At 48.4% G+C, this 22,730-nt stretch overlaps 3 protein-coding genes across 4 annotated transcripts in view; all 3 read left to right on the top strand.

Annotated features, from left to right (window-relative positions):
- Window positions 1-3,155: 3,155 nt before the first annotated feature.
- Window positions 3,156-6,165, top strand: Sigmar1 (sigma non-opioid intracellular receptor 1). 2 transcript variants are annotated; one of them, XM_013026692.1, is made up of 4 exons: window positions 3,156-3,408; window positions 3,560-3,760; window positions 3,878-3,970; window positions 5,176-6,165. In XM_013026692.1, the coding sequence occupies exons 1-4, from the start codon at window positions 3,258-3,260 to the stop codon at window positions 5,340-5,342; spliced, it is 612 nt and encodes a 203-aa protein (XP_012882146.1). In that variant the 5' UTR covers window positions 3,156-3,257; the 3' UTR covers window positions 5,343-6,165. The 2 variants fall into 2 exon arrangements, with proteins under 2 accessions (XP_012882146.1, XP_012882145.1); XM_013026691.1 differs by having other exon boundaries at window positions 3,233-3,408; window positions 5,046-6,165.
- Window positions 6,166-12,700: 6,535 nt separating this feature from the next.
- On the top strand, window positions 12,701-19,498 carry Arid3c (AT rich interactive domain 3C (BRIGHT-like)). The gene is made up of 7 exons (XM_013026569.1): window positions 12,701-13,012; window positions 15,617-15,689; window positions 17,434-17,617; window positions 17,748-18,043; window positions 18,504-18,686; window positions 18,893-18,982; window positions 19,398-19,498. The coding sequence occupies exons 1-7, from the start codon at window positions 12,701-12,703 to the stop codon at window positions 19,496-19,498; spliced, it is 1,239 nt and encodes a 412-aa protein (XP_012882023.1).
- Window positions 19,499-20,471: 973 nt separating this feature from the next.
- The window catches only part of Dctn3 (dynactin 3 (p22)), an 8,254-nt gene continuing 5,995 nt past the window's right edge, over window positions 20,472-22,730 (top strand). The window contains exons 1-2 of the mRNA XM_013026568.1: window positions 20,472-20,589; window positions 21,773-21,857. Coding sequence (XP_012882022.1) covers window positions 20,494-20,589; window positions 21,773-21,857 — 181 coding nt within the window. The 5' untranslated portion in view covers window positions 20,472-20,493. The remainder of the gene's footprint in view (window positions 20,590-21,772; window positions 21,858-22,730) is intronic.

The following is a 22,730-nucleotide window of genomic DNA, read 5'->3' as shown; positions in this document are numbered from 1 at the left end:
AATGCACTGAAGAAGCTTTCTGAAAGATCTGATAAGATTGTTAGAGGCCCAATTGGTCTCAGATGGGTCTTCCTGGAATGAAAAGCAAGAAGCAGATGTTGCTGCTAGTCCTTGCTACTGAAGAGTCCATGAGCTTTAGGAACTGTTTGTCAGTGAGCTTTGGAGGATTCTTTATGACAGCAACTAAAATTATCTACCCTAATACATGCAAAAGACATGTTTCTATATGCAGTGCAGCTAAGAATAGAGGCAGAGGAGATAGGCTTCTTTTTAGAAACTTGGTGGAGAAAGGAAAAATAAAAAAGAAATTATTGCTGCAAATTGTGGCACACATGCACAATCCCAAAACTACAGAGACTAAGGCAGGAGGATGACAATAATGACCTGTTTAAGACAAGCCTGGATTACTTACCAAGACCAGCCTAAAAACAAAAACAAAAGACCAAAGACACAGCTCAAGTAGAATAGCAAGTACTAGGACCCTAAATTAAATCCTCAGTTAGAGGGGGGTGTGCTCTCACTTGCCTTTTTCACTTGACTGGTATTCTACCACTTGAGCTCTACCTCTGCTTCTGAGCTACACAATATATAGTGTCATATCTTTTTTTCCGTGAGTGTAATTTTAGTTGGTATGACTCCCCAAACTCAGTGGCTTAGCACCACAATCCAGTGTGTGTGTGTGTGTGTGTGTGTTTGAGGTGGAGGAAGTATTGTTCCACAAAGCAATCAGAGAATTTGGTTCCATCTATTTGTGCCTACCACTCCCCAATGCTTTACAATTACCTTTTAGGTCCTCTCTAACACTGTAATAGATGAGCAAATAAAGAGAATGTAAAGAATTTCACAGGTGATTTTAGGAACTAAACCTGGAAGCCATATGCATCATCAGCCTACATTTCATTGCCTAGGATGCAATCACATGAACCCAACTGACTAGAGTAGACTGTGAAATGTAACCAGACTCTGGTTGCCTAAGAGCAGAGGAAATGTCTCTGCCACACGTCTCTACTGAGATATCTAATGATCATTTCCCATCCTCTTATTGAGCCTCTCAATTATATTTGACTGTGTTGATCTTTTATTCCATCACTCCCATGTGTTAGGCTATTTTCATTCAGTTCCTTTATGTTTTATTTATAGAACACGTTTAATGCTCACCATATGCAAGCACTAATTGCTTTAAAAATATTAACTCATTTAATCTTCATCACAATGAAGGTATGTCCTATGAGGTAGGTATTTTATTGATTCCATTTTACAGATAAGAAAATTGAGTCACAGAAAACTTATACAAAATTACACAACTTGTAAGTCAAGTTTGAACATAGGCAGTCCACTTTGAGTTCTTTCTGCTTTCTGCCTCTCTCTGTCCCTCTGTCTCTCTGTCTCTGTCTGTCTGTCTGTCTCTTGCCTGCCCACGCTCCCTCTCTCTCTGGCAGTACTGGGGATTGAATTTAGCCTGGTGCTTGCTAGACAGGTGATTTACCATTTGAGCCAAAACCCCAGCCCTTATTTTGTTTTTCTGGGATCTAACCTAGAGCTTTTCACAAGCTAGATAAGAATTGTGACACGAAGCTATAGCTCAATCTTGAGTTTATTTTTTAATCCCCCCATTATGTCACAATGCTGCCTTTTTTCTCTTTCACTTTACTGCCTTTTTGTTCTCTTCTTCTGCTATTTGTCCCTTAGCCAATGATGCTTTTTAGAGCTAAGCTTTCAGGAGTGCTGGAATTACCATGCACAGATCAGTTTGTAGATTTTTTTTTAATTTTTCCTTGCCAGTGCTGAAGTTGCACTCAGAGCCTCCTGATCATTTGTTCATGAGTGGTGCTCTACCACTTGAGCCATACCCCCAGCATAGCTTTTGCTGCTTAATTGGAGATGGAGTCTCTTGGACTTTTCTTCCTGGTCTGGCTTGGAAATTCAATCCTCCAAATCTCCATCTCCTGAGTGCCTAGGATTACAGATGTGCCACTGGCCCCCAACTAAAACAGCATTTTATTTGTGTGTACTGAAGCTTGAATTCAGGGGACTCACTCTTGCTCAGCTTGCTTGATCATACCATGGTTGGTGCTCTACCACTTGAACCACATCTTTAGCCTTTAGATTTTAATTACTACCGTTTCTAAGGACTCTGCAGTGAGATCTCTAAACTGGATGAGACCATGCTGCACTGACTAGAGCCATATTCCTTGTGGTCACCACAGAACTTGGTCCACACAGGTGCTAAAATGTTACCTGAATAAATAATACTTCCTGTGTCTAGACTGGATTTGAGTTCCTGATCTGGACACAACTAACTGCCCACTCGGTATGAACAAGTGTGTTAGCCAAGTAAATTGAAGAAGAGAAAGATGGAAAAGAGAATTTCTGGAAAAGAGCAAGCCTTGTCAACCCTATTTCCACAGTTCTCAAGCTCACTTTTTTCTTTTAATCTCCACGGACACAGATCTTCTCTCTTTCTTGGACATTTGTTATGGTATCCCCCAACTCTCATTTTGCTCCACCCCCCTCTCCGCCCCCTCCGCAGATATTGTGTATCCCTGTGCTACTCAGGGCAAAATTTAATCCCACTGCTTCCCTGTGCATAACCTTGTGTAAACTACTGGTTTACATCTTTGTACCTCAGAACAAAAGTTGATCATAGAACCCCTAAACAGCCCCATGTCATAGAACCCCTAAACATCCCTATGCTGTCTCTCCCCTAGGTGTCTTGGCTCTTGCAATGGGGTCTCATAGACTGGAATGCCCTTCTCCTGGCTTAAAGACATTGGGTGTCACTACGTCTGGAAAGCTTTACTTAATGCTTCCAGGTTCGGCCACCTCTCCAAGCTGATCCTGTGCTAGCAAAGGAGGTCCTTTTAATAGTTACGAGTCCCAGAGACTTTACAAGTCTCAGGCAGGTCGACCCTTGTGGGTCGCCCCGCAGCCCACTGCACACCGCAGACGCAGCAGCTGAGAAACCCAGCCTGCAAACAGACGCTTAAACGCCCACAGCCGGAAAGCTTGGCCCCGCCCCCTCACCTCACGTGCGTGACGCCTCCCCACCCTCTGTGCCCCCTATTAGTAAATGGTTCAACCTATAGGGCGGTGCTACAGTGCCCGGACCTCTCTGATTGGCCAGATCGAGCCATACCACAGTGTTTGCGGGGGAGTGAGTCGGGACCGCCGCTGGCGGGCACCGGGGCCGGACCTAGACTCTCTCCTGCGGTACGCTGCGTTCGGCCGTGCGGAGCGGTGCCAGGCCAGCTACCGGGATGCAGTGGGCAGTGGGTCGGCGGTGGGCGTGGGCCGCGCTGTTTCTGGCTGCCGCGGCGGTGCTAACCCAAGTCCTCTGGCTCTGGCTGGGTACGCAGACCTTCGTCTTCCAGCCCGAAGAGATCGCGCAGTTGGCGCGGCAGTACGCTGGTGAGCGGGTTGAGGGCGGGGATCGGAAATCGGGGAACCGGGAGCGGGGCGAGCTGGCCCGGCAGAGCCAGAAATGTGGTTTCCCAGGGTGCTGTACCCCGGGAGCCACGGATGGGGTTGGTCCTGATTCCGCCGCTTCTGTTTCCGCCAGGGCTGGATCAAGAGCTGGCCTTCTCCCGCTTGATCGTGGAGCTGCGGCGGCTGCACCCAGGCCACGTGCTGCCCGACGAGGAGCTGCAGTGGGTGTTTGTGAACGCGGGCGGCTGGATGGGCGCCATGTGCCTTCTGCACGCCTCGCTGTCCGAGTACGTGCTGCTCTTCGGCACCGCCCTGGGCTCCAGCGGCCACTCGGGTCAGTGCTAGCGGTGGGCCGTACCGGGAAGCTGGGCCAGGCCCTCTTTTCTGTGGTTCATCTGGGCTATAAGTGAGGTGAAGACACCCTGATAGTCGATGTCTATCTGTCACTCAGGGCGCTATTGGGCTGAAATTTCTGACACCATCATCTCTGGCACCTTCTACCAGTGGAGAGAGGGCACCACCAAAAGTGAGGTTTTCTATCCAGGTGAGTAAGGAGGCTGTGCCAAAAATATGGCTCCCCTCATGCAGGGAGGCACACAAGTGGGGAAGTGAACAGGACACAGAAATGGGATTAGAGCGCACGGGGGGGGGGGGGGGGCCCATGGTTTCCTTCCTCCCCAGCCTCATAAGCCACAGGTAGTTGGTTGAGGCAGAACTAAGGGACTTTGTTGCTCTCCCCTGTTTAAGAGAAACAAAACATAGCTTTCTGACAAACGTGTCCAATTTTTATCCGCCAGGACACTGTTTTACCCAGACAATATTCCAGCACTTGTTGGGGAGACAGTTAATAGTAAATGTGCTAGTTAAGATAGATGTTGTCTCCCACCTCTTTCATTTTAAATAATGAAACCATTTACATTTCTTAAAAATAGAGCTTTTGGTAGGAAAGAAAGTGGAGCTTTGGACTTCATAGCGGGTTAGAGGTTGAGTGTAAACATACAAGCAGTGTGATTGAACAGTTAAAAGAAAAATTCCAGGGGCTGGGAAGGTGGCTCAGTGGTAGAGCGCTTGCCTTACATGGATGAGGCCCTGGGTTCAATTCCCCATCACCACATAAGCAAAAAGAAAAAAGCCGGAAGTGGTGCTGTGGCTCAAGTGGTAGAGCACTAGCCTTGAGCTGAAGAGCTGAGGGACAGCGCCCAGGCCCAGAGTTCAGGCCCCATGACCAGACCCAAAAAAAAAAAAAATTTCCAAAAGCCTCACAAATCTTGTAACCATCCTATTTAACAAGCTCAGCCCATTTTAGCTAAATTTCCACTTGATATGTTTGAGAATTGAGAATGTAGATTTCCATACATTGGCTCATGGCCAGTTGGGAGTAGGCCTTTCTGGCTTCCTCCAAGACAGAACATGGGCCAGGTGAGGCTGTAGAATATGTAGGAGTGGCCATCTGGGTCTCTTACCCCTCTAGATGGTGGGCCAAGTGGGATAGGACTTTTTCCTCTCCTAAGACTGTCTCTTTATGTCCCACCCGGATAGGTAGGCCATAGGCCAGGAAAATGTAACAATGAAGGACAGGGCAGAGTGGGCTCCTCACATGGGTACTCCCTATCCCTCAGGGGAGACAGTTGTGCACAGGCCTGGCGAGGCAACGGCTGTGGAATGGGCGCCAAACACATGGATGGTGGAGTACGGCCGGGGTGTCATCCCATCTACCCTGGCCTTCGCACTGGCCGACACTGTCTTCAGCACTCAGGACTTCTTCACCCTCTTCTATACCCTCCGCTCCTATGCCCGGGGCCTCCGACTTGAGCTCACCACCTACCTCTTTGGCCAGGACCCCTGACCAGCTAGGCCTGAAGAGAGACCTGTGGATGAACAGGAGCAGGCAGGCCTGTTACACATCCACTTGCTAAAGCCTATGTGGACAGGGCCATATTCACACCATGCAGATTATTGAGTTCCTGATGTACAAGGAGGGACATACATGCTTAGACATCCAGACACAAAACTCGTTGAGAACAAATGGGACACACACATATATAGTTAAATAGATAGATGTCAAGACTTACGTGTACTTCAGGATCATGCACTCATATCCATCCAGAGAAGGAGCCCCAAGTATACTAGTGGGGCCAGTCATGAATATACATATCACGAGCTTGACTTAATAACTCAGGCTGTTCAGGGTTTCCTGCCAGCATTCAAGGCTCTGGAGTTAAGGATGGGGGTGGATATTACATTCCGCCTCGGTCTGACTTGTCAGTACAGCCGTAATCCCTGGTAGAGGAGTTGGTGAGGGAGAAGAGGAACTGCCCTTCACCTGTAGCTATGATACCCTTCCCCTTCATCTCCTCTCTCCTCACCATATGCCTTATCCCCATTCTACCCCCTGCTATGCAAAGCCCCCCCCCATGTGGCTTACCCTGCCCCCAGCAATGAAGTCACTGGGGAGTCAAGGGAACGTAGAGAATGCTGAAGCCAAGGTCTTCCATCTCTGATAGAACCTTGTTCTTCCCTTGGGGGTATATATGGGAAAGTTGGCTTCATCCCAGGTCTGACCACCAAGGAGAGGATCTGGAGAGGTGGGCCTGGATCTAAGGGACCATCCCCTAGCTTAGAGAAGGCTTTTTCTGCGTGTATACACATCCCCCATTACAGTTTCCAGACGGTTTTGCCCTACTGCATTCTCTGTTCATCTGTCTGTCTCTGTTAATAAAGACTTGTCAAACTGTTCCATTTCTTTGTGTATGAACAGCCACTATCTCCAGGGGGAGTTCAGAAAGGCCTCTTTCTTGCTGTGCTATTCTGTTTATAAAAGATAGAAACTTTAAATGTGTTGGGGACTATATAATACAGTGTGCCTAAGAATTACCTAGGAGCCTTGTTGAGTCTACAGATTACTGGGCTCCATCCTTGGAATAAGGTGTACTGGGGTGAGGCCTTCAGATTGGTATATATATATAAAATTCACTTCAACAGTTGTGAATGCCACAGATTATTCTGTGGATCGTCTTGAGAATCCAGTCCTGGATTGGCCACATGGTGGCACTGTGCTCCCACTTTGGGGCCGAAAGCATCACTTATTTCTTGTCAGCTTCTGTGCCCCCAGAGTATGAGAGATACCTCCCAAACAGAGCAGGTGTTCTTCATTCTACGATCTGCCTATCAACCCAACACTTTTGTGGAAGCTCCTCTGGTGATATGTGACGTGGAGAGAACCAGGACTTGGGTAAAGCAAGCACGAAAGCTAAAGTGCCCTGGGTCCTAAGGGTCCTATTTTTTGTTTTTTCTTTTTTAATAGCCTGTACTGAACCCTGAACTCAGGGTCTAGGCACTGTCCTTTAGCTTTTTTACTCCTTGAGCCACACCTCCTGCTTTTTTTTTCTGGTTAACTGGAGATAATAGTAATGGGCTTTCCTACCTGGACTAGCTTTGAACCTCCATCCTCAGATCTCAGCCTCCTGAATAGTAAAGATTACAGGTATGAGCCATCAGCACCAAGGACCCTGTTCTTGCCCTCTTAATGTTTACACCCTAAGCACCAAGCTTACTTCATCTTCCTTACTTCCTTACTCTGGAGTTCAGACCATGACCACTCTACTTCTTAGGACTTGGTATATTAAAAGTGGGAGAAATGTAGTTATGAAATTATATGGAGACAGGAAGGGTGAGCAAATATAGTCATTCCGTGTAAAAAGTTATATATGCACACATATATACACACTTGATATTCTGGTGAACACAAATATAAAAGGCTACACATATAACTTCACTTGAAAACAACATCGTGGGCCAGGTATGGTGGTGCACACTCATCATCTCAGGAAGAAGGATCAGGAACAGAGGCCAGCCCTAGCAAAAATGTGAGACACACCTCTACCCCCAAAAATAAAGCAATCAGGGCTAGGGCTGTGGTTCAGTACCTGCCTAGCAAGTATGCTGTCCTGAGTTCAAACCCCAAGTCTAAATGCGTGATTCTGAGTGGCTGAAGTCCAGGCAGATAGCCATCTTGACCTCGCTCCCATTCCCACCAGGTTGGCCATGTTAGGCACTGATTAGGGCCTCTATTGGTGAAGGTTTGCAAAATCATGCTTATTTCCTAAGATTTCCCCTCTGGTAACCCAACTCTACCTCTAGGTGCAAACTACATACTTGTCAGAGATGCCCAAGTGTACCTTATCATTTCTCCCTCTCACAAAGGACTAAAGCCCCAGGCCCCTCCCCATCTCTGTTGCTAAGTGCAATGGTCATTTCATAGTTCTCAGTTTATTTTGTTGGCACACACAGCTCTTCCCTCTCCCTTCTTCAGTTCCTGCTCAGTGACTCCTTCCCTTAACACACAGCATCCTCCTATAGTGGCTTTCAGATACTTTCACAATTGTGTGTGTATGTTCACAAGTCCATGTGTGCATCTGCAGCCCTGATTGTTAAACCCAGGGCCTCATATATGTTAGACAAACGCTCTAACCACTGAACTATACATCCAGTTCTTTTCCTCCAGTTTTATGTTGTTTGTGTGTCTTTTTTGTTGATAGAGGGGCTTGAACTCGGGGCCTGAGCTCTGTCCCTGAGCATTTTGCTCAAGGCTAGCACTCTACCACTCTAAGCCACAGCTCCACTTTGGGTTTTTGAGTGGTTAATTGGAGATAAGAGGCTCATGGGGACTTTTCTGCTTGGGTTGGCTTCAAACCGTGGTTTTCAGATCTCAGCCTCCTGAGTAGGATTACAGGCATAAGCCACTGGCACCTGGCCTCCCTCCAGTTTTTGATAGGCATAGCCTAATTTCCTTTCCCTTGAGTGTAGGCTATAGTTAGTTATATATGTTAACAAATAATAACATTGCAGAAGTGCTAGTGTGTGACTTCCACAACTAGGTCATAAAATGTACTTCTGCCTCTATAGTCTCTCTTGAACCACTCTAGAAGAAACAAACAGCCTTATATAATCTATAATCCTGTATAGAAGGCCCCTGGCCTCCTGCTGACCACCAAGTGAGTGTGCCATCTTAGAAGCATTTCCTTCAGTCCTAGCCAACATTGTTAGTACAACCTCATAAGAAACAACGAGTTAGAACCACCCAGCTAGGACAATCTTGAATCCCTGACCCACAGAAGTGTGAGAAAATACATATCATTTTAAGTTTCTAAGAGTTTTTGTTTGTTTGTTTGGGGGAGGGTAGCAATAGATAACCAATAAATCCTCTATTTCTTCCAACCCAATTTTTCTCCATGGTTCATTTCTCCATCTGACACAGTATATATTCCCCTCCCCCTGTAAGTATACCAGAGCAAAGAGTTTGTTATATTTATGCCTGTGTCCAATGGTACCTATTGTAAAATAAGTACTCAATAAATACATGTTGAATGAATCAAGCAGTCATTTGCAGAGGTTGAGATCAGTTTGTCTTATTTTTGTCTCTGTGAAGTTTGAACTGTATGAGTGTGAGAGGAAGCCTTTCACACAGATGAAGAGAGATAGGCTTACTCTTTCTCCTCAGTTCTTCCCAGTAGAACCCTCCAAAGACGAGTCTAGTTTGCTTGATTGTGTGTGTGCGCGCGCATGCGCGCGCACACACACACACGTGCGCACAACACACATACTGGTCCTGGGGATTAAAATCAGGGTCTAAGTGTTGTCCTTAAGTTTTTGTGCTCAAGGCTACCACTTGAGCCACAGTTCTGAGTCTGGCTTTGTTTGCTTTGTGGTTAATTGGAGATAAAAGTCTCACCAAATTTCTTGCCTGGGCTAGGTTTGAACTGTGATGCTCAGATTTTAGTTTCCTGAGTAGGTAGCATTACAGGAGTGAGCCATTAGTGTCTGGCTCAATTCCTTATTTGGGGGCAGGGAGAGTGGATGCCCAGCCCCATGCCCCTCTCCTCTCCAACCCAAGGGGAAAAAAAGAAAGAAAGAAAAAACTCTTACAAAAAGCAATCCCCAAATCCCCAACTGAAAATTCCCCAAACCAGTTCTTGAACTTTTACCATCTATCCAGGAACTTTTACCATCTGTCCTGGAGCCTCCCCTGGGGCCAAGGGGGACTGAGGGAGAAGGGAGCTAGCCTGAACTGAGTTCTGCAGATCTCTACCCTCTAGTCATTTATGACACTCCAGGGTATGACTGGCACCTCTCTTGGCACCTCACTGTTTCTTCCCTTTGTGGGCCCAGCATATGAAGAGAAGATGGAAGAGGTAGAGGCTTGGCTTTGCCAAAGAAGATTACATCCTCCAACAGCCATGGGCCGTGGCATTGGAACTGAAGGTGGATGGATTGCTGAGGAAGGGGTGGGACAGAGGATTCTGACTGGCTTCCATGATGATATTTGAGGCTACCAAAAGTAACAGTGTGGCTGAGTCTCAGCAAGGCCAAGGATAAGCAATAAGGAAGATCTTAGCACTGCAGTGGCAGCTGGGCTCTAGACTAGGGAAGAGGCTAGAGGCAGGGAGACCAGAAGGGTAGCACCCAACATGGGACTCCATTGAGAAAAGCTGGTGGTCTAGGCCAAGGCAAGCTGAGGCTAAAAGGAGAGTGCTGACTGGGAGAGGGTGAGGAATGAGGTTAAGTTCAAATTCTTATCCTCTACAAGAATGGGCATCATGGGGCATATGCACCTTACTGGATGTGAGATCTGAAGATGGCCCTTGATGCTCAAAGGGTATCATAGTTTTATACCCATGCCAGATATCTCTGCTCCAAACACCTGCTGTTCACTCACCTAAAGTTGGTCCCCGTGCCTTTGGCAAGCAGTTTCCCTTAGACAAAGAAAACTAGGACTGTATGAAGGGGCCGGAGAAGATTAATGTCCCAACTTCTCAGAGGAGAGATTATGGCTGTCACACGGAACTACCAAAAGAGTCAGCATCTGGGATGGGAGATTACTAGGATAGAGTAGGCCCAAAATAGTTGGCTGCAGGGGTGAGGGGGTGGGGGTGGGCATCTAGAGAGAGATTTTGTGTGTGTGTGTGTTGATTTGATTTAATTGATTAATATATCTAGCCAAGGTATTTAGAAATGCAGATATAAACTATATATCATACCCATATAACTATGGGTATGATGTGCTACAGTAGAAAAGCTTTGTGCATGCTCTGTAGTGGGATACAGAGGGGGTTTTTTTTGTTTGTTTTTGTTTTTTGTCAGTCTTGGGGCCTGAACTCTAGGCCGGGGCACTGTCCCTCAGCTCTTCAGCTCAAGGCTAGTGCTCTACCACTTGAACCACAGCACCACTTCCAGCTTTTTCTGCTTATGTGATGCTGAGGAATGGAACCCAGGGCCTCATGAATGCAAGGCAAGCGCTCTACCACTGAGATTTAAAAATTAGGGAGCCGCCAGGTGTGGTGGCTCACGTCTGTAATCCTAGTTACTCAGGAGGCTGAGATCTGAGGATTGAGGTTCAAAGCCAGCTGGGGTAGGAAAGGCTGGAGACTCTTATCTCCAATAAACCACTCAGAAAACCGGAAGTGGCACTGTGGCTCAAGTGGTAGAGCGCTAGCCTTGAACTGAAGAGCTGAGAGACAGCACCAAGGCCCAGAGTTCAAGCCCCATGACCAACCAAAAAAACAAAACAGCATGAGGGGAGCCATGGGTAGAGAACATGTTGTGAAGATGGTCATCTCTAAACGTGAAACAGGTGATGAGTACCTGAGGTTCATTATACTCTTTGTTCTCCTGTGCCAGAATATCATGTCAAAAAGAGATTTTGGAAAAAGATAAAACCCTGTGCAGCATTCCCTGTGTGTGTGTGTGTGCCACAGGGTGTACTTCAGGTATGGTGTTGGCTCAGAGATGTAGATGTCTGGATGTGTGGGTGCCCAGGTATGAGCCCACCACTATGTGCAAACTACAGCACACTTGAAGCTGAATACTGCAAGTGGCCAGAACAGAGGAGAGGCTTGTGTTTTAACCAGATGCTCCACATACATCCCAACATCCTGCAGAGCAATTCCCCAAATCTCAACCTGCCCGGCTCTTTGGCACTCTAGAGCTTTAGTGACAGTGACAGAAGGAAGCTGTGTACCTGAACTTGGGACAAGATGCATTGGTATGTGAATGCAGCTATTGGGGGGGGGGTTTAAACGACGTGTGAGACTGGGTGGGACCGGCGGACCAGAATCCAGCTGCGGTGGACTTGGGGAATTAGACTTGCCCAATTCCCCATAGCTCTCCAGCGCCCCCTCCCCCGATCTGGCTGTAAGGAAGGTGGTAGACACCTGTTGGGAGACGGAGGGGCAGAGCCCCGGGGGGGGGGGCTTTTCCCCCTGCGCTCCCGCCCGCCCTGCCCAGCGGGTCCCGCCCCCCGCGACCGCAGCCAGCAGAGCAGCAGCCGAGTGAGCGAGCGCAGAGCGCAACGACGGGCCGAAGAGCGCCAGGCTGCGGGAGCGCACGGCTGCGGGAGCGCACGGCGGGTGACAGGGAGCCGGGAACCAAGCCGAGGCAGGGGCCGCCCGGGAGGCGGGCGGAGCAGAGGGGCCGCGGTGGAGACGCCAGGGACAGCGGGCCAGGCCAGGCAGGTGAGTGCGACTGCTGGGCTCTGGGAACCAAAGAACGGAGACGCCTCCAGACCGTCCAGTCCCTTCCCTGGTCCAGGCTCGGCTCCGTCGTCCTCTATTCCCGTGGCTCGATTTCTTGTCCTCTTCCTCTCTGTCCCATCACTCCGTTTTCCCCTGCCCTTCTCTCCCCCCTCCCCCTTTCTCTTTCTCATCTCTTTTCTATCTCTCTCCGGCGGTGTCAGTCTTTCCCTGTCTCTCACGTCTTACAATTAGACTCTTTCCGCCTCTTGTCTCTGCCTTCTCTCCGCACTGCTGCCACTTAGGTCTTTTATCTCTTGCTTCTCTCTCTAACCCTTCCTGCCTCTCTATCAAGCAATTTTTCCCCCTTCACACTCTATCCTTACATTTATCTGTCTCTCCCATCTCTCTTCACCTTGGTAGCTCTTCATCCTATCTCCATCTCAATTTTTATATCTCCCTTATTGTGTCTCTCTGTGGCATCTATCTATTCTCTATATATGTCTTAGCTAGCTAGCTAGCTTTTTCTTCTTCCTCTCTCCCCCACCCATGTCTGTCCATTTCTGGGAAAGCTTTCTGCCCTTTCCTTATGTACAGAGTGCTATCTATACATGTCTGGATCCACAATCATCTCCCCTTGTGTTGAGAGTGTGTTGGGGCAGTAAGGCTCACCACCCATAATTTCCTGCTCACAGGCGGCCCTTTCCTCTGGACCCCGTCTGGTACCAGGCCCCCCCTCAGTAGGGGGACTGCGCCTGGAAGCTGTCATGGAGACCCTGCAGAGACAGCAGGCAGCTCGGCTGGCCCAAGGGTTGGGGCCATTGGCCCCTCCTCGCCTCCAGCTTCCACAGCCTCCCTTACCTGGTCCTCGGACCATGCAAGCTCCTGAGGGGGCTTTGGAGGAGGTTGGGGCTGAGGAGGAGGAAGATGCTGAAGAGGATGAGGAAGGGGAGGAAGCCAGAGCAGAAGAGGAGGCAGCTGAGGAGAGTCATCCGGGGGTCCATGGCCCCAGCTCACCTTCCAGCCAGCCCTCTGGACCCCATCCCCATGAGTGGACCTACGAGGAACAATTTAAGCAGGTAGGACCCCCTCACTGTTAAGGCCTTCCTCCCTTCTTCCCCTCTGAGCAAGGCAGAGCCAGGTGATCAGTAGTCCACCCATCCCTACCACCCTCTGCAGGATGCAAAGACACACACACACATACACACACACACACACACACACACACACAGAGAGAGAGAAATAGACAGACAGGCAGGCAGACAGACAGAGATAAGACTAAAGAAGACATAAAGAGGAGAGACACTCTAATATATGGAAAGGTACAGAGGATGGCCAGAAATACAAGGACTGACAAATTAGAGGCATTGGTGGGGAGTCTAGGGTCTGGAGATTTTAGTGCCAGTACTACCCAATTTACCTTCTTATACATCAAATCACAAGGACCAATGGGACTGTCTATCTCTGTCTTTGGAAGCAGGTTAGAAATTGCCACTCCCTTTGCAGGCTGCTAAACCTCTTGTCACTGCTCCACCATCCAAAATGTTCTTCCTAAGTTCTATAAGTGACAGTTTTTAGCCTGTGTTGGCCACTACAGCTGCAGTATACCTGGCAAGCCCTTGTACAAGTAGGAATTCTAAGACTTTACTCATATGGCCTTAATGTAAAGGTCTTTCTTCCTATGGAACACCATGAAGGTGTTACTTAGGGCTGTTACTCCATATGTGCTATTCTGGTGTATTACTCATAGGGTATTGGCCTTAGATATTTTCCAGAGGTATCAATCTGTGCATAGTGTTCTGTGACATTGTTATAAGACTAGCACATACTCAGGCCTAGTATCTGGAGATAACAGCTCTAGTGACTGTTTCCCCTGGGGGAGAATGTATTATTTGTAGATATCCAACTAAGACAGGAGTTTGATAGGTGTGTGACTCTAAAACTAGGTCTCTGGGATTTGCTTCTCTTACTTTGAATGAAAGAGAATTGTTCCTATAGTATAACTCAGGGGATGTTATTCTGATTGAGTGACTCCATTACTGTGGGAATTGTTCATCTTAGACTTGAGAGGTGATACTAGAGGTGGGACTGCAGGTGACTGAGAAGTGGTAGGATAACAGACAGGTCCCTCATGCCCTGACTTCTCAGGTCATGAATAACTCTTCTGTAGTAGGCAGGGTATCTGCCTGTAGAAGGGGATCTGACCAGAAGGTGTCAATCAGGAGCTCTTTTTTTTTTTTGTTTTTGTTTTTGTTTTTTTGTCGGTCATGGGGCTTGAAATCTGGGCCTGGGCGCTGTCCCTCAGCTCTTCAGCTCAAGGCGAGCGCTCTACCACTTGAGCTACAGCGCCACTTCCGGTTTTCTGGTGGTTTATTGAAGATAGGAGTCTCACGGTCTCTCCTGCCCGGGCTGGCTTTGAACCGCGATCCTCAGATCTCAGTCTCCTGAGTAGCTAGGATTACAGGCGTGAGCCACCAGCGCCCGGCTAAAAATATTTCTTTCTTTTTTTTGTCGGTCGTGGGGCTTGAACTCTGGGCCTGGGCGCTGTCCCTCAGCTCTTCAGCTCAAGGCGAGCGCTCTACCACTTGAGCTACAGCGAATCAGGAGCTCTTGAGCATCATTCCTACTCCTTACTCACCCTTAGTGCACTCTCCCCTCCCTTCTCTCTCTCATACACATATGCATAAGTCCCTTGAATAGATGAATGGAAACTTATTTAAGGGCCTCAGGTACGCAGCCTCTGTATTATAGAGCAGAGTCCCAGCTTGGTTTCCTTCTTAGGCCTTAGGGCAGGAAAAACAACAACAACAACTCTATCTTGGAGAGTGACTGAGCAGTCATAGCTCTTTCCTACTTTCTAATCTCCTATTTGTCAGATGCACATTTGAGCTGTCCAGGGTATACTATCCAGGCTTAGTTTCTAAGTAGTAGAAAAAAGCACCACTAGCATGGTGCCAGTGGCCCATGCCTGTAATTCTTGCTACTCAAGAGTCTGAGATCTGGAGGATCTTGGTTTTAGGCCAATTCAGACAGAAAAGTTTACTAGACTCCATCTCTAAAATAACCAGAAAGAAACAGGGCTGGATTCTTGGCTCAGGTGGTAGAGCAGCCTAGGAAATGTGAGGTCCTAAATTCAATTCCAGTACTGGGGGATGGGGGTAGTATCAGCACTGATACTGGGCTCAGATTTTGGCTTGAAGCCAGCCTGGGCATAAAAGTCTGCAAGACTGGGCTGGGAAAGTGGCTCAGTGGTAGAGTTCTTGCCTTGTATGCAAGAGACCCTGGGTTCCATTCCTCAGCACCACATAAGCAGAAAAAGCGGGAAGTGGCCCAGAGGTCAGGCCCCACAACCAACAAACAAAAAAGTCTGCAAGACTCCATCTCCAAAAATATTAACCAGCAAAATGCCAGACTAAGGGTGTGGCTCAAGTGGTAGAGAGCCATATATGAGCAAGGAAGCTGAATGGAAGTGTGAGGCTCTGAGTTCAACCTTAATACTAGAAAAAAGCCACTATCTACTTCTGGGGGGGTGGGGAGGAATCAGGCCTGATATTGAGAAATTCACATCCAGACTCTACTCACACCTTCAGCTAGAGCCTCCTTCTTATTCAGGGTAAAACCTGAATTTGGGTTTCAGGGGGAGAGATTCAGTAGAACTAAGAATGACTCTGCTCCTTCCTCAGCTGTATGAGCTTGATGCAGATCCCAAGAGGAAGGAATTTCTGGATGATCTGTTTACTTTCATGCAGAAGAGAGGTGAGTGAGGTAATGGGGGAAGGAGCCCTGGCCTGCTCCCTTTCCAGATTTTAGAAAGGAAGATTATTCCGGGGTGTAGCCCCAGGTGTGGTCCTCCTGCACAGTGCTGAGGTTGGCAGCACCTGTCCTTTGGGCCTTCAATAACATCTTTAACCTCTGACCCTGCCCCCCCTTCCCCACCCCAGGATTAATTAGTGGCCGGCCCACTGGCAGGTTAATGAGTGTGGGATCAATTGGGAGGGTGGGAAGGGGAACTGGTAGGGAGCTGTCTTGGGGTAAAGGAGTCCCAGGGCTGGAGGGCTGGGAATGCCTTGGTTCTTTCTCTATGGTGGGCTCTTTACCTAGCCTTGTCTCTTCTTAATTTCCCCTTACTTTAAGCCAAGGGATGCCCCATGTGCCCTGTAGGAGGAAGGACTGGGATTGGATTGAAGGGAGATAGCAGGGACTAGAAACCACACTTGGTGGGCAGTGGAGAAGGAATTTCTTTCCAGGTATCTCAGTGCTGGAAGAATGCAAGAAGGTTCCAGGAGGGGATTGGGGTAGGCAGCAGTCCATCACTTCCGCTTCTCCCCAGATTCATGGGACTGAACACTGACTCATTATCTCTCTCTACAAAGCTAATTAACTCACTCAGAGTGCAGCCTGATAAGCTGCTAATTAACTGGCTGCACTGCACCCTCCCCTTAGTGCAGCTGCTAGCCCAACACCAGGTCCCTCCAGACCCCACCCTAGGCCCTGCATCTCTTGCCAGTCCCTTCCTTCCCAGAGACCCTTGGTGGGGCCCCAGATTTGCTTTCTCCCCTGGGAGTCCTGGTCATTCCTGTCCTGGTGTCCCCTCTCTGCCCCTCCCTCAGAGCCTCTTCTCCACTGAGAACGGTAAGGCGTTTTGAGAAGATCCCAACACTGCCCACACCCCCGAAGCTCGGCTTTTCTTCCTCCCTCCGCTCCGCTGCGGAAGAGGGGGGGCTCCCACGGGGCCGATAATTTCCCCCCATTAATCAGGCCGCAGCTAATTGTTCGGGTCCAAAGGCGACGGTGGAAGGGGACGGGATCGGTAAAGAATTAACTGGGGCCCATCGCTCAGCGCAGACAGGGCCCTTTGTCAGATCTGGATGGCGGGGGCGGCGCAGGCTGCGGAGTTGGCTGGTCCAGGCAGGAGCCGATTCTTTGCCCGCCATCCCCTGGCCTTAAGCAGTAACTGAGAGTTTTCAGAGAAGTCCAGCTCTTTGGTACTATCCACAAGTCCTTCCTATAATCTACCTCAGGTTAGCGAACTAAAGCTTTCAGGCTAAATACAGCTGCCACCTATGTTTTAATGTATTTAGAAAATACAATTAGGAGAGGAATAGCATTGCTACACTGTGAAATTTGGAATCCACGACCTGTAAATAAAGTTTTATTGGAACACAGGCATACCCACTTCCTTAAGAATTTTCTAAGGTTGCTCTCGGGTTGAAATTGCAAAATTGGGTAATTGTGACAGATACCACTTAAACCACATAGCCCTAATATTAATCATCTGACTTTCCAGGACAAGTTTGCTGACCCCTGTTCTTAGCCCCCTGTTCTTGTAACAAGAAAGGCATCAGGGCTCTGTCATCCTTCTATCCTTCCTTTCCTTCTCAGGAACCGTCCCCAAATCCCAGGCCACGCCTCGCAGAAATCCAACTCCTTCAGGCCCCCAGGGAAGACCACAGATAGGACTTTGTCTTAGTCACCTGACGCTTTACCTATTCCACAACAGGGACACCAGTAAACCGCGTACCCATCATGGCAAAGCAGGTGCTGGACCTGTACGCATTGTTTCGCCTGGTGACGGCCAAAGGCGGCCTGGTGGAAGTCATCAACCGAAAAGTGTGGCGAGAGGTCACTCGCGGCCTCAGTTTACCCACCACCATCACCTCGGCAGCATTTACCTTACGCACTCAGTGAGGCCAGGAGCACAGGCAGAAGCCAAGGGCAATCGGGGGCTGAGGGTGGAAGAAAGCATGAAGGATAGGGTGGGTGGGTGGGACTTGATTGGCTGGGCCCAGCCTTTCTCTCCATGTCCACCCCTAGGTACATGAAGTACCTGTACCCATACGAGTGCGAGACACGGGCTCTCAGCTCCCCGGGCGAGCTCCAAGCCGCCATAGACAGCAATCGGCGAGAAGGACGTCGCCAGGCTTACACTGCGGTCCCGCTCTTCAGTGTAACGGGGCCGGGACCAGGCCCTCGTGGCGCTCAGGGTCCCGCCCTAGGTCCAGGTCCTGGCCCCGCCCCGCCCCCGCCCCAGCTCGCTCCCGGCCCTGCCCAGAGTTCCGCCTCTGGCCTGCCAGCGCACGCTTGCGCCCAGCTAAGCCCCATTAAGAAAGGTGCGAGAGAAAGGGTGCAGAACTTGGGATGGGTGGTGGAGGTTGTCTCAGTTCTATACAAGCACTGAGGTGCAAGAAACAATACAGGAATTCTAAGGTTCACAGGCTTTGTGGCAAGGAAGCGACAAAATCTAATGGAGTTCTGAGGCTTGGAGATTGCTAAAATAGAAAGATCCTGAGGGTTGGGGATCAGTAAAGCCTCCAGAGTGCTAGCTTACCTCTGTGCTGGGGCTGAAGCTCAGGAACATAGCTCGTTTCACACCTATTCACATAACGCACCAAATTGGTGTGTTGGCTCTACACTTTCAGAGCCTCTAGACTGAGGCTGTAGGTAGGAAGAGAGACTGAACTTTGTGTGTGAAATTCAAGTGACCGCTTCTGGTCCCAGACATTGGGGAGAATCAAATACAAAGACAAGTTGGGTGGGGCCAAAGGAACTGAATGATGTTTCTTCTTTCAGAGGAAAGTGGAATTCCAACCCCTCGTCTGACATTACCTGTGGGTCTGGCTTTGGGGTCTGCACGAGAGAAGTTGGCACCAGAAGAGCCTCCAGAGAAGAGGGCTGTGCTGATGGGCCCCAATGACCCATCTCGACTTGGTGCACCCCCCAGTTTCCTGCCCCGTGGCAAAATTCCTCTGAGGGGTGAGGAGGGGCTTGCTAGTGAGGGTCTTTGAGCTTGTGTCCCATCACACAGTGGAGGTAGAACTGATAAATCCTTCAATAGACAACTATGTAAGTATAAGCATAGGACAAAACAGAGCCAAGAACTATCTGTAGGAATGGGGGAGGGGATTCTAAGCTGAAGTCTCATTCCCCAAAATGTGACTCCTCTACTCTATCCCGGACAGAAGAGCGCCTGGATGGACCCCTCAATCTGGCAGGCAGTGGCATCAGCAGTATCAACATGGCACTAGAGATCAATGGGGTGGTCTACACTGGTATGGATACTGTAGGCTTTCTACACTGGCATGGAGTTGGGATTTAGACTGGCATGGGTATTTTAGACTTTCCCTACTAGCATGAGGTTTAGTGATAAGTGAACTTGCATGGATAACTTGGGCTTCATGGATTGTTACATTGGCATGGGATCCAAGGCAAAGGTCTCTGTAGCATGGTTACTATAGGAGTTTGCCTTGTCATGGGCCGCTTATGGTGCCAATATTTCTTATTGTTGGAGGATATTAACTTTGGCAAGGGAGTTTCTCACTGAACTCAACAGCTTGCCCTCATTGATTTGTGGCAAGATTATACATAAGGACCTCTAACAATGAGGACAGTTTGTTCCCTTCTTTCATCCCTCCCTATGCTTGTGTTTGCCTTTTACTATCTCCTCACTTTTTTTTTTTTTGCCAGGTGTCCTCTTTGCCCGCCGTCAGCCTGTGCCAGCTTCCCAGGGCCCAACCAGCTCTGTACCCCCACTCTCTACAGGACCTCCTTCTAGCACCTTGTCCTAAGAATTCCTACTTAGAACTAAGAATCCCAGCTCCATTTCTGAGGGTGAGGAGGAACCCTTCCACCTTGGTTCTTTCAGGATGCCTACTCTGGAACTCAGTCCTGGGAGATGACAGCACCCTACCTCCATACCAAAGCAATTTCTTCTGATGTTTCATCTACCTCATTGTAAAAAGAGGGCACTTCCTCCCTAGCCATGTCTAGCAGTATCTACCAAAGAATTCCCCAGGTACACCCTATCATGTATCTTCTCATGTTCTCCTGTGTCAATATCATCTCTGGCACCTTACCTATTTGAGTCAACCCTGCTTCTCTTCAAGAGCCAGGTGAAGGGTTGGGTTGAAGCATTGTAGAGGAGACATCCCTCAGGTAGCATTTGGAAAATAAAGCTATCCCTCCTTCTCCGGTGTGTCCTTTTATTTGGGTCTTGGAAGTTGGGAGGAATGATTTGGTATGAGGGCTGTATCAGGCCAGGATCTCTTTCAGGAAAAGGCAGAATACAGACTTCAAGAGAATAGCTGCATAAGAATAGAATATATTCTCTTCGACCATACTTGGTTTCAAATCCAGATTTTGTCTCAAAAGTTCTAGCTGGCATTGGGTAGGTCCTTCACTCACCCGCTTTGAATCTTAAGTCTCAGGAAGTTTCCAACTGATCTTTCTACAGGAATGGACCTGGAGTAGTGGCTGTATTCATTAATTACACATGCAATCTCAGATAATGGGTAGAAAAACTCCCTGGTACCTTGGAAGTAGAAGTAAGACAAAATTCTTGACAATTCGGGTTGAGCCAGGATAGGGAGCGTTGCCTAGGTAACAAGACCGCTTTTAACACCTTTCGCTAGCCTGGCCTAATGTCTTCCGGTATTGAAGGCTGGGCCGTGACGTCACTTCCGTAATGGAAGGCCACGGGTGCACTTGGATTGGTCAGTTTTCCTATTTGGGAAGGAAGTCCCGCCTCTGGATGTTCGGTGACTTGGTCCGGGTGGCAGTAGCGATGGCGGCTCTGACTGACGTGCAGCGGCTGCAGGCTCGAGTGGAGGAGCTGGAACGCTGGGTGTACGGCCCTCACGGGACTCGAGGCTCGCGGAAGGTGAGCAGTCTGGTCCCGTGGCCTGTTTCTGGCAGCGGGACCACTAGCCCTGCCTTTGGGATGGATGCCACCGCTCCATTTCCAACGCCCACAGCGTTGGAAATTAAAATGTCCAGACTTCTCGGAACAGATGGGACCCTCGGAGTCCACTCCTGTGGGACGAGGGGCGGGTCTGAAGACAGGGCTGTTTGAGATGGACTCTGACAACTGTAAGACCCCGCCCCTGCCGTCTTAGGCTAGGTGGGGAGACCTGACACACTCAAGGAGCAGACTAATGAAGAGTTTCACTAAAAGCTGACGCCCACAATGGAGTGCCATCTTGGAGTGTAATTAATTGTTAAGTGAATTGTGCGTGGAGAGGTCCATGGGACCCTAGAGGAGGCTAAGTGGATGGGAGGATCCACTTACAGGTGGATAAGAAGGCTCATAGGAGTGAGAGGTGAAATCTGAGAAGACCCAGATTAGGAGGGTCAGAGACTGAATGCTAAAATGTTCATATGTAGACGTAAATTAATTTATTTTGGTGTTGATACTGAGGCTTGAACTTAGGGCCTGGATGCTGCCTTTGCTTTTTCGCCTCCCACGGGTATCTGTCCAATATAACTTATGAAAATGCATTTGTCTACTGGTCTTTTCCATTTGGGTAACAGACATCTCAGGCTCAACTTACATGCTCTTAACTGTACTTCTCCCCTAATCTGATTCTCTTCTGTATTCCCTAATGCAGGGATTGAAACATCATTGGGATCCTAGAGTTCATCATAGACTTTTCCATCTCCTACACTAGACTTCATGTGGAGGGGATGGGCCTAGATATAGGCCAGCCAGTCTGGCAGCTGATACAGTCATGGCTAGTCATGAGGTAATAAAGGCCTACATACTTGAATTTCTATGCCCAAACTCAGGGTTTAGGAATTAGAGAATATATAGTAGGGACTGGTACCTCATAAATTTATATTAGTTCATTACCTTCTTATTTGGACTTTAGACTCTCCAAGAAGTACATGACTTTCATATCAAGGATTCCCTGAAAGCGTGACTACATCTTTAATCAAGAGAAAAATATCATTCTAGATTACTAGGACTCAGAGACTTGAGGGACTAGAGAAATTAGGGTTCTTTAGGTCTTCCAAGCCTTGGATCAGGAGATGTATCTTGGAATTAACCTCTATTTCCTTAACAGGTGGCTGATGGTCTGGTCAAGGTGCAGGTGGCTTTAGGGAACATTGCCAGTAAGAGGGAGAGGGTGAAGATTCTGTACAAAAAGAGTGAGTACTTTCATGGGATGCCTGCTTAATTTAATTCCCAAAAGCCTATGCTTCCTGGGACCTGATTGTGACCTTTCAGCTATAGATCACTGGAATATCCCCTTGAGAATATAAAGAATGTGAAGGCATTTCTCTACCAAATTGGGGTTTGCTCTCCTACCTGTGTATAAATCACAAGTCAATGCCAGTGTTCTGTCATTGGATGAGAGCTTTTCTTCAAAGGTTCAGCTTTTCTTATTGAAGGAGGGGAAGAAAATATGGATTTTTTCTCTAAGAACGGTGAAGAAGCAGGAAAAAATTAACCATTGAGAGCTTTGGTTCAGCCAAGCCTTTTAAAGTATGTCACAGCTAGTAACTTGTTCAGTAACTAGAAATTAGATAGCACTAATTTGTCTTGGTGGCATTGCGGAGGAAAGGGGCCTTTTATCCTTGGTAAGAATAGGTCAGTGGGAATGCTGGGGGCCCCAGTGTGTGGCAGTGATGTGCTTTCCAAAGCATAGGTTCAACTAGCAAGTGCTGATACTGGAGAAACTGGGAACTAGGATAGGAGCCATTCCCTAACCTTGTGAGTTCTATTTTTCATCTTTTTGATCTTTTTTTCTCTTTTTTCAGCATTGGTGCTTGAACCCAGGGCCTTGGGCGCTGCAACCTTAGATTTTTCACTCAAAATTAGTGCTTTATCACTTGAGTCACAGATTGACTTCTGAGTTTTTGTTATTTAATTGAAGATAAGATCCTCACAGACTGGGCTGGGAAGGTGGCTCAGTGGTAGAGCGCTTGCCTTGCATGCCTGAGGTCCTGGGTTCGATTCCTTAGCACCACATAAGCAAAAAGAAAAAAGCCGGAAGTGGCGCTGTGGCTCAAGTGGTAGAG

The sequence above is a fragment of the Dipodomys ordii genome, unplaced genomic scaffold (assembly GCF_000151885.1).
Source record: "Dipodomys ordii isolate 6190 unplaced genomic scaffold, Dord_2.0 Scaffold95, whole genome shotgun sequence".
NCBI lineage: Eukaryota > Metazoa > Chordata > Mammalia > Rodentia > Heteromyidae > Dipodomys > Dipodomys ordii.
Note: the sequence above shows the minus strand (reverse complement) of the source record. Positions and strands in the feature narration are given on the sequence as shown.

Excerpts from the sequence above, each read along its gene's own strand:
- Sigmar1 (XM_013026691.1), top strand. The coding sequence starts at position 3,258 with ATGCAGTGGGCAGTGGGTCGGCGGTGGGCGTGGGCCGCGCTGTTTCTG. Across the intron at positions 3,761-3,877 it reads GGGCTCCAGCGGCCACTCGG|GGCGCTATTGGGCTGAAATT; the intron begins GTCAGTGCTAGC and ends TCTGTCACTCAG. Across the intron at positions 3,971-5,045 it reads AAGTGAGGTTTTCTATCCAG|GGGAGACAGTTGTGCACAGG; the intron begins GTGAGTAAGGAG and ends CCTATCCCTCAG.
- Arid3c (XM_013026569.1), top strand. The coding sequence starts at position 12,701 with ATGGAGACCCTGCAGAGACAGCAGGCAGCTCGGCTGGCCCAAGGGTTG. Across the intron at positions 15,690-17,433 it reads TACTTTCATGCAGAAGAGAG|GGACACCAGTAAACCGCGTA; the intron begins GTGAGTGAGGTA and ends ATTCCACAACAG. Across the intron at positions 18,044-18,503 it reads GCTAAGCCCCATTAAGAAAG|AGGAAAGTGGAATTCCAACC; the intron begins GTGCGAGAGAAA and ends TTCTTCTTTCAG.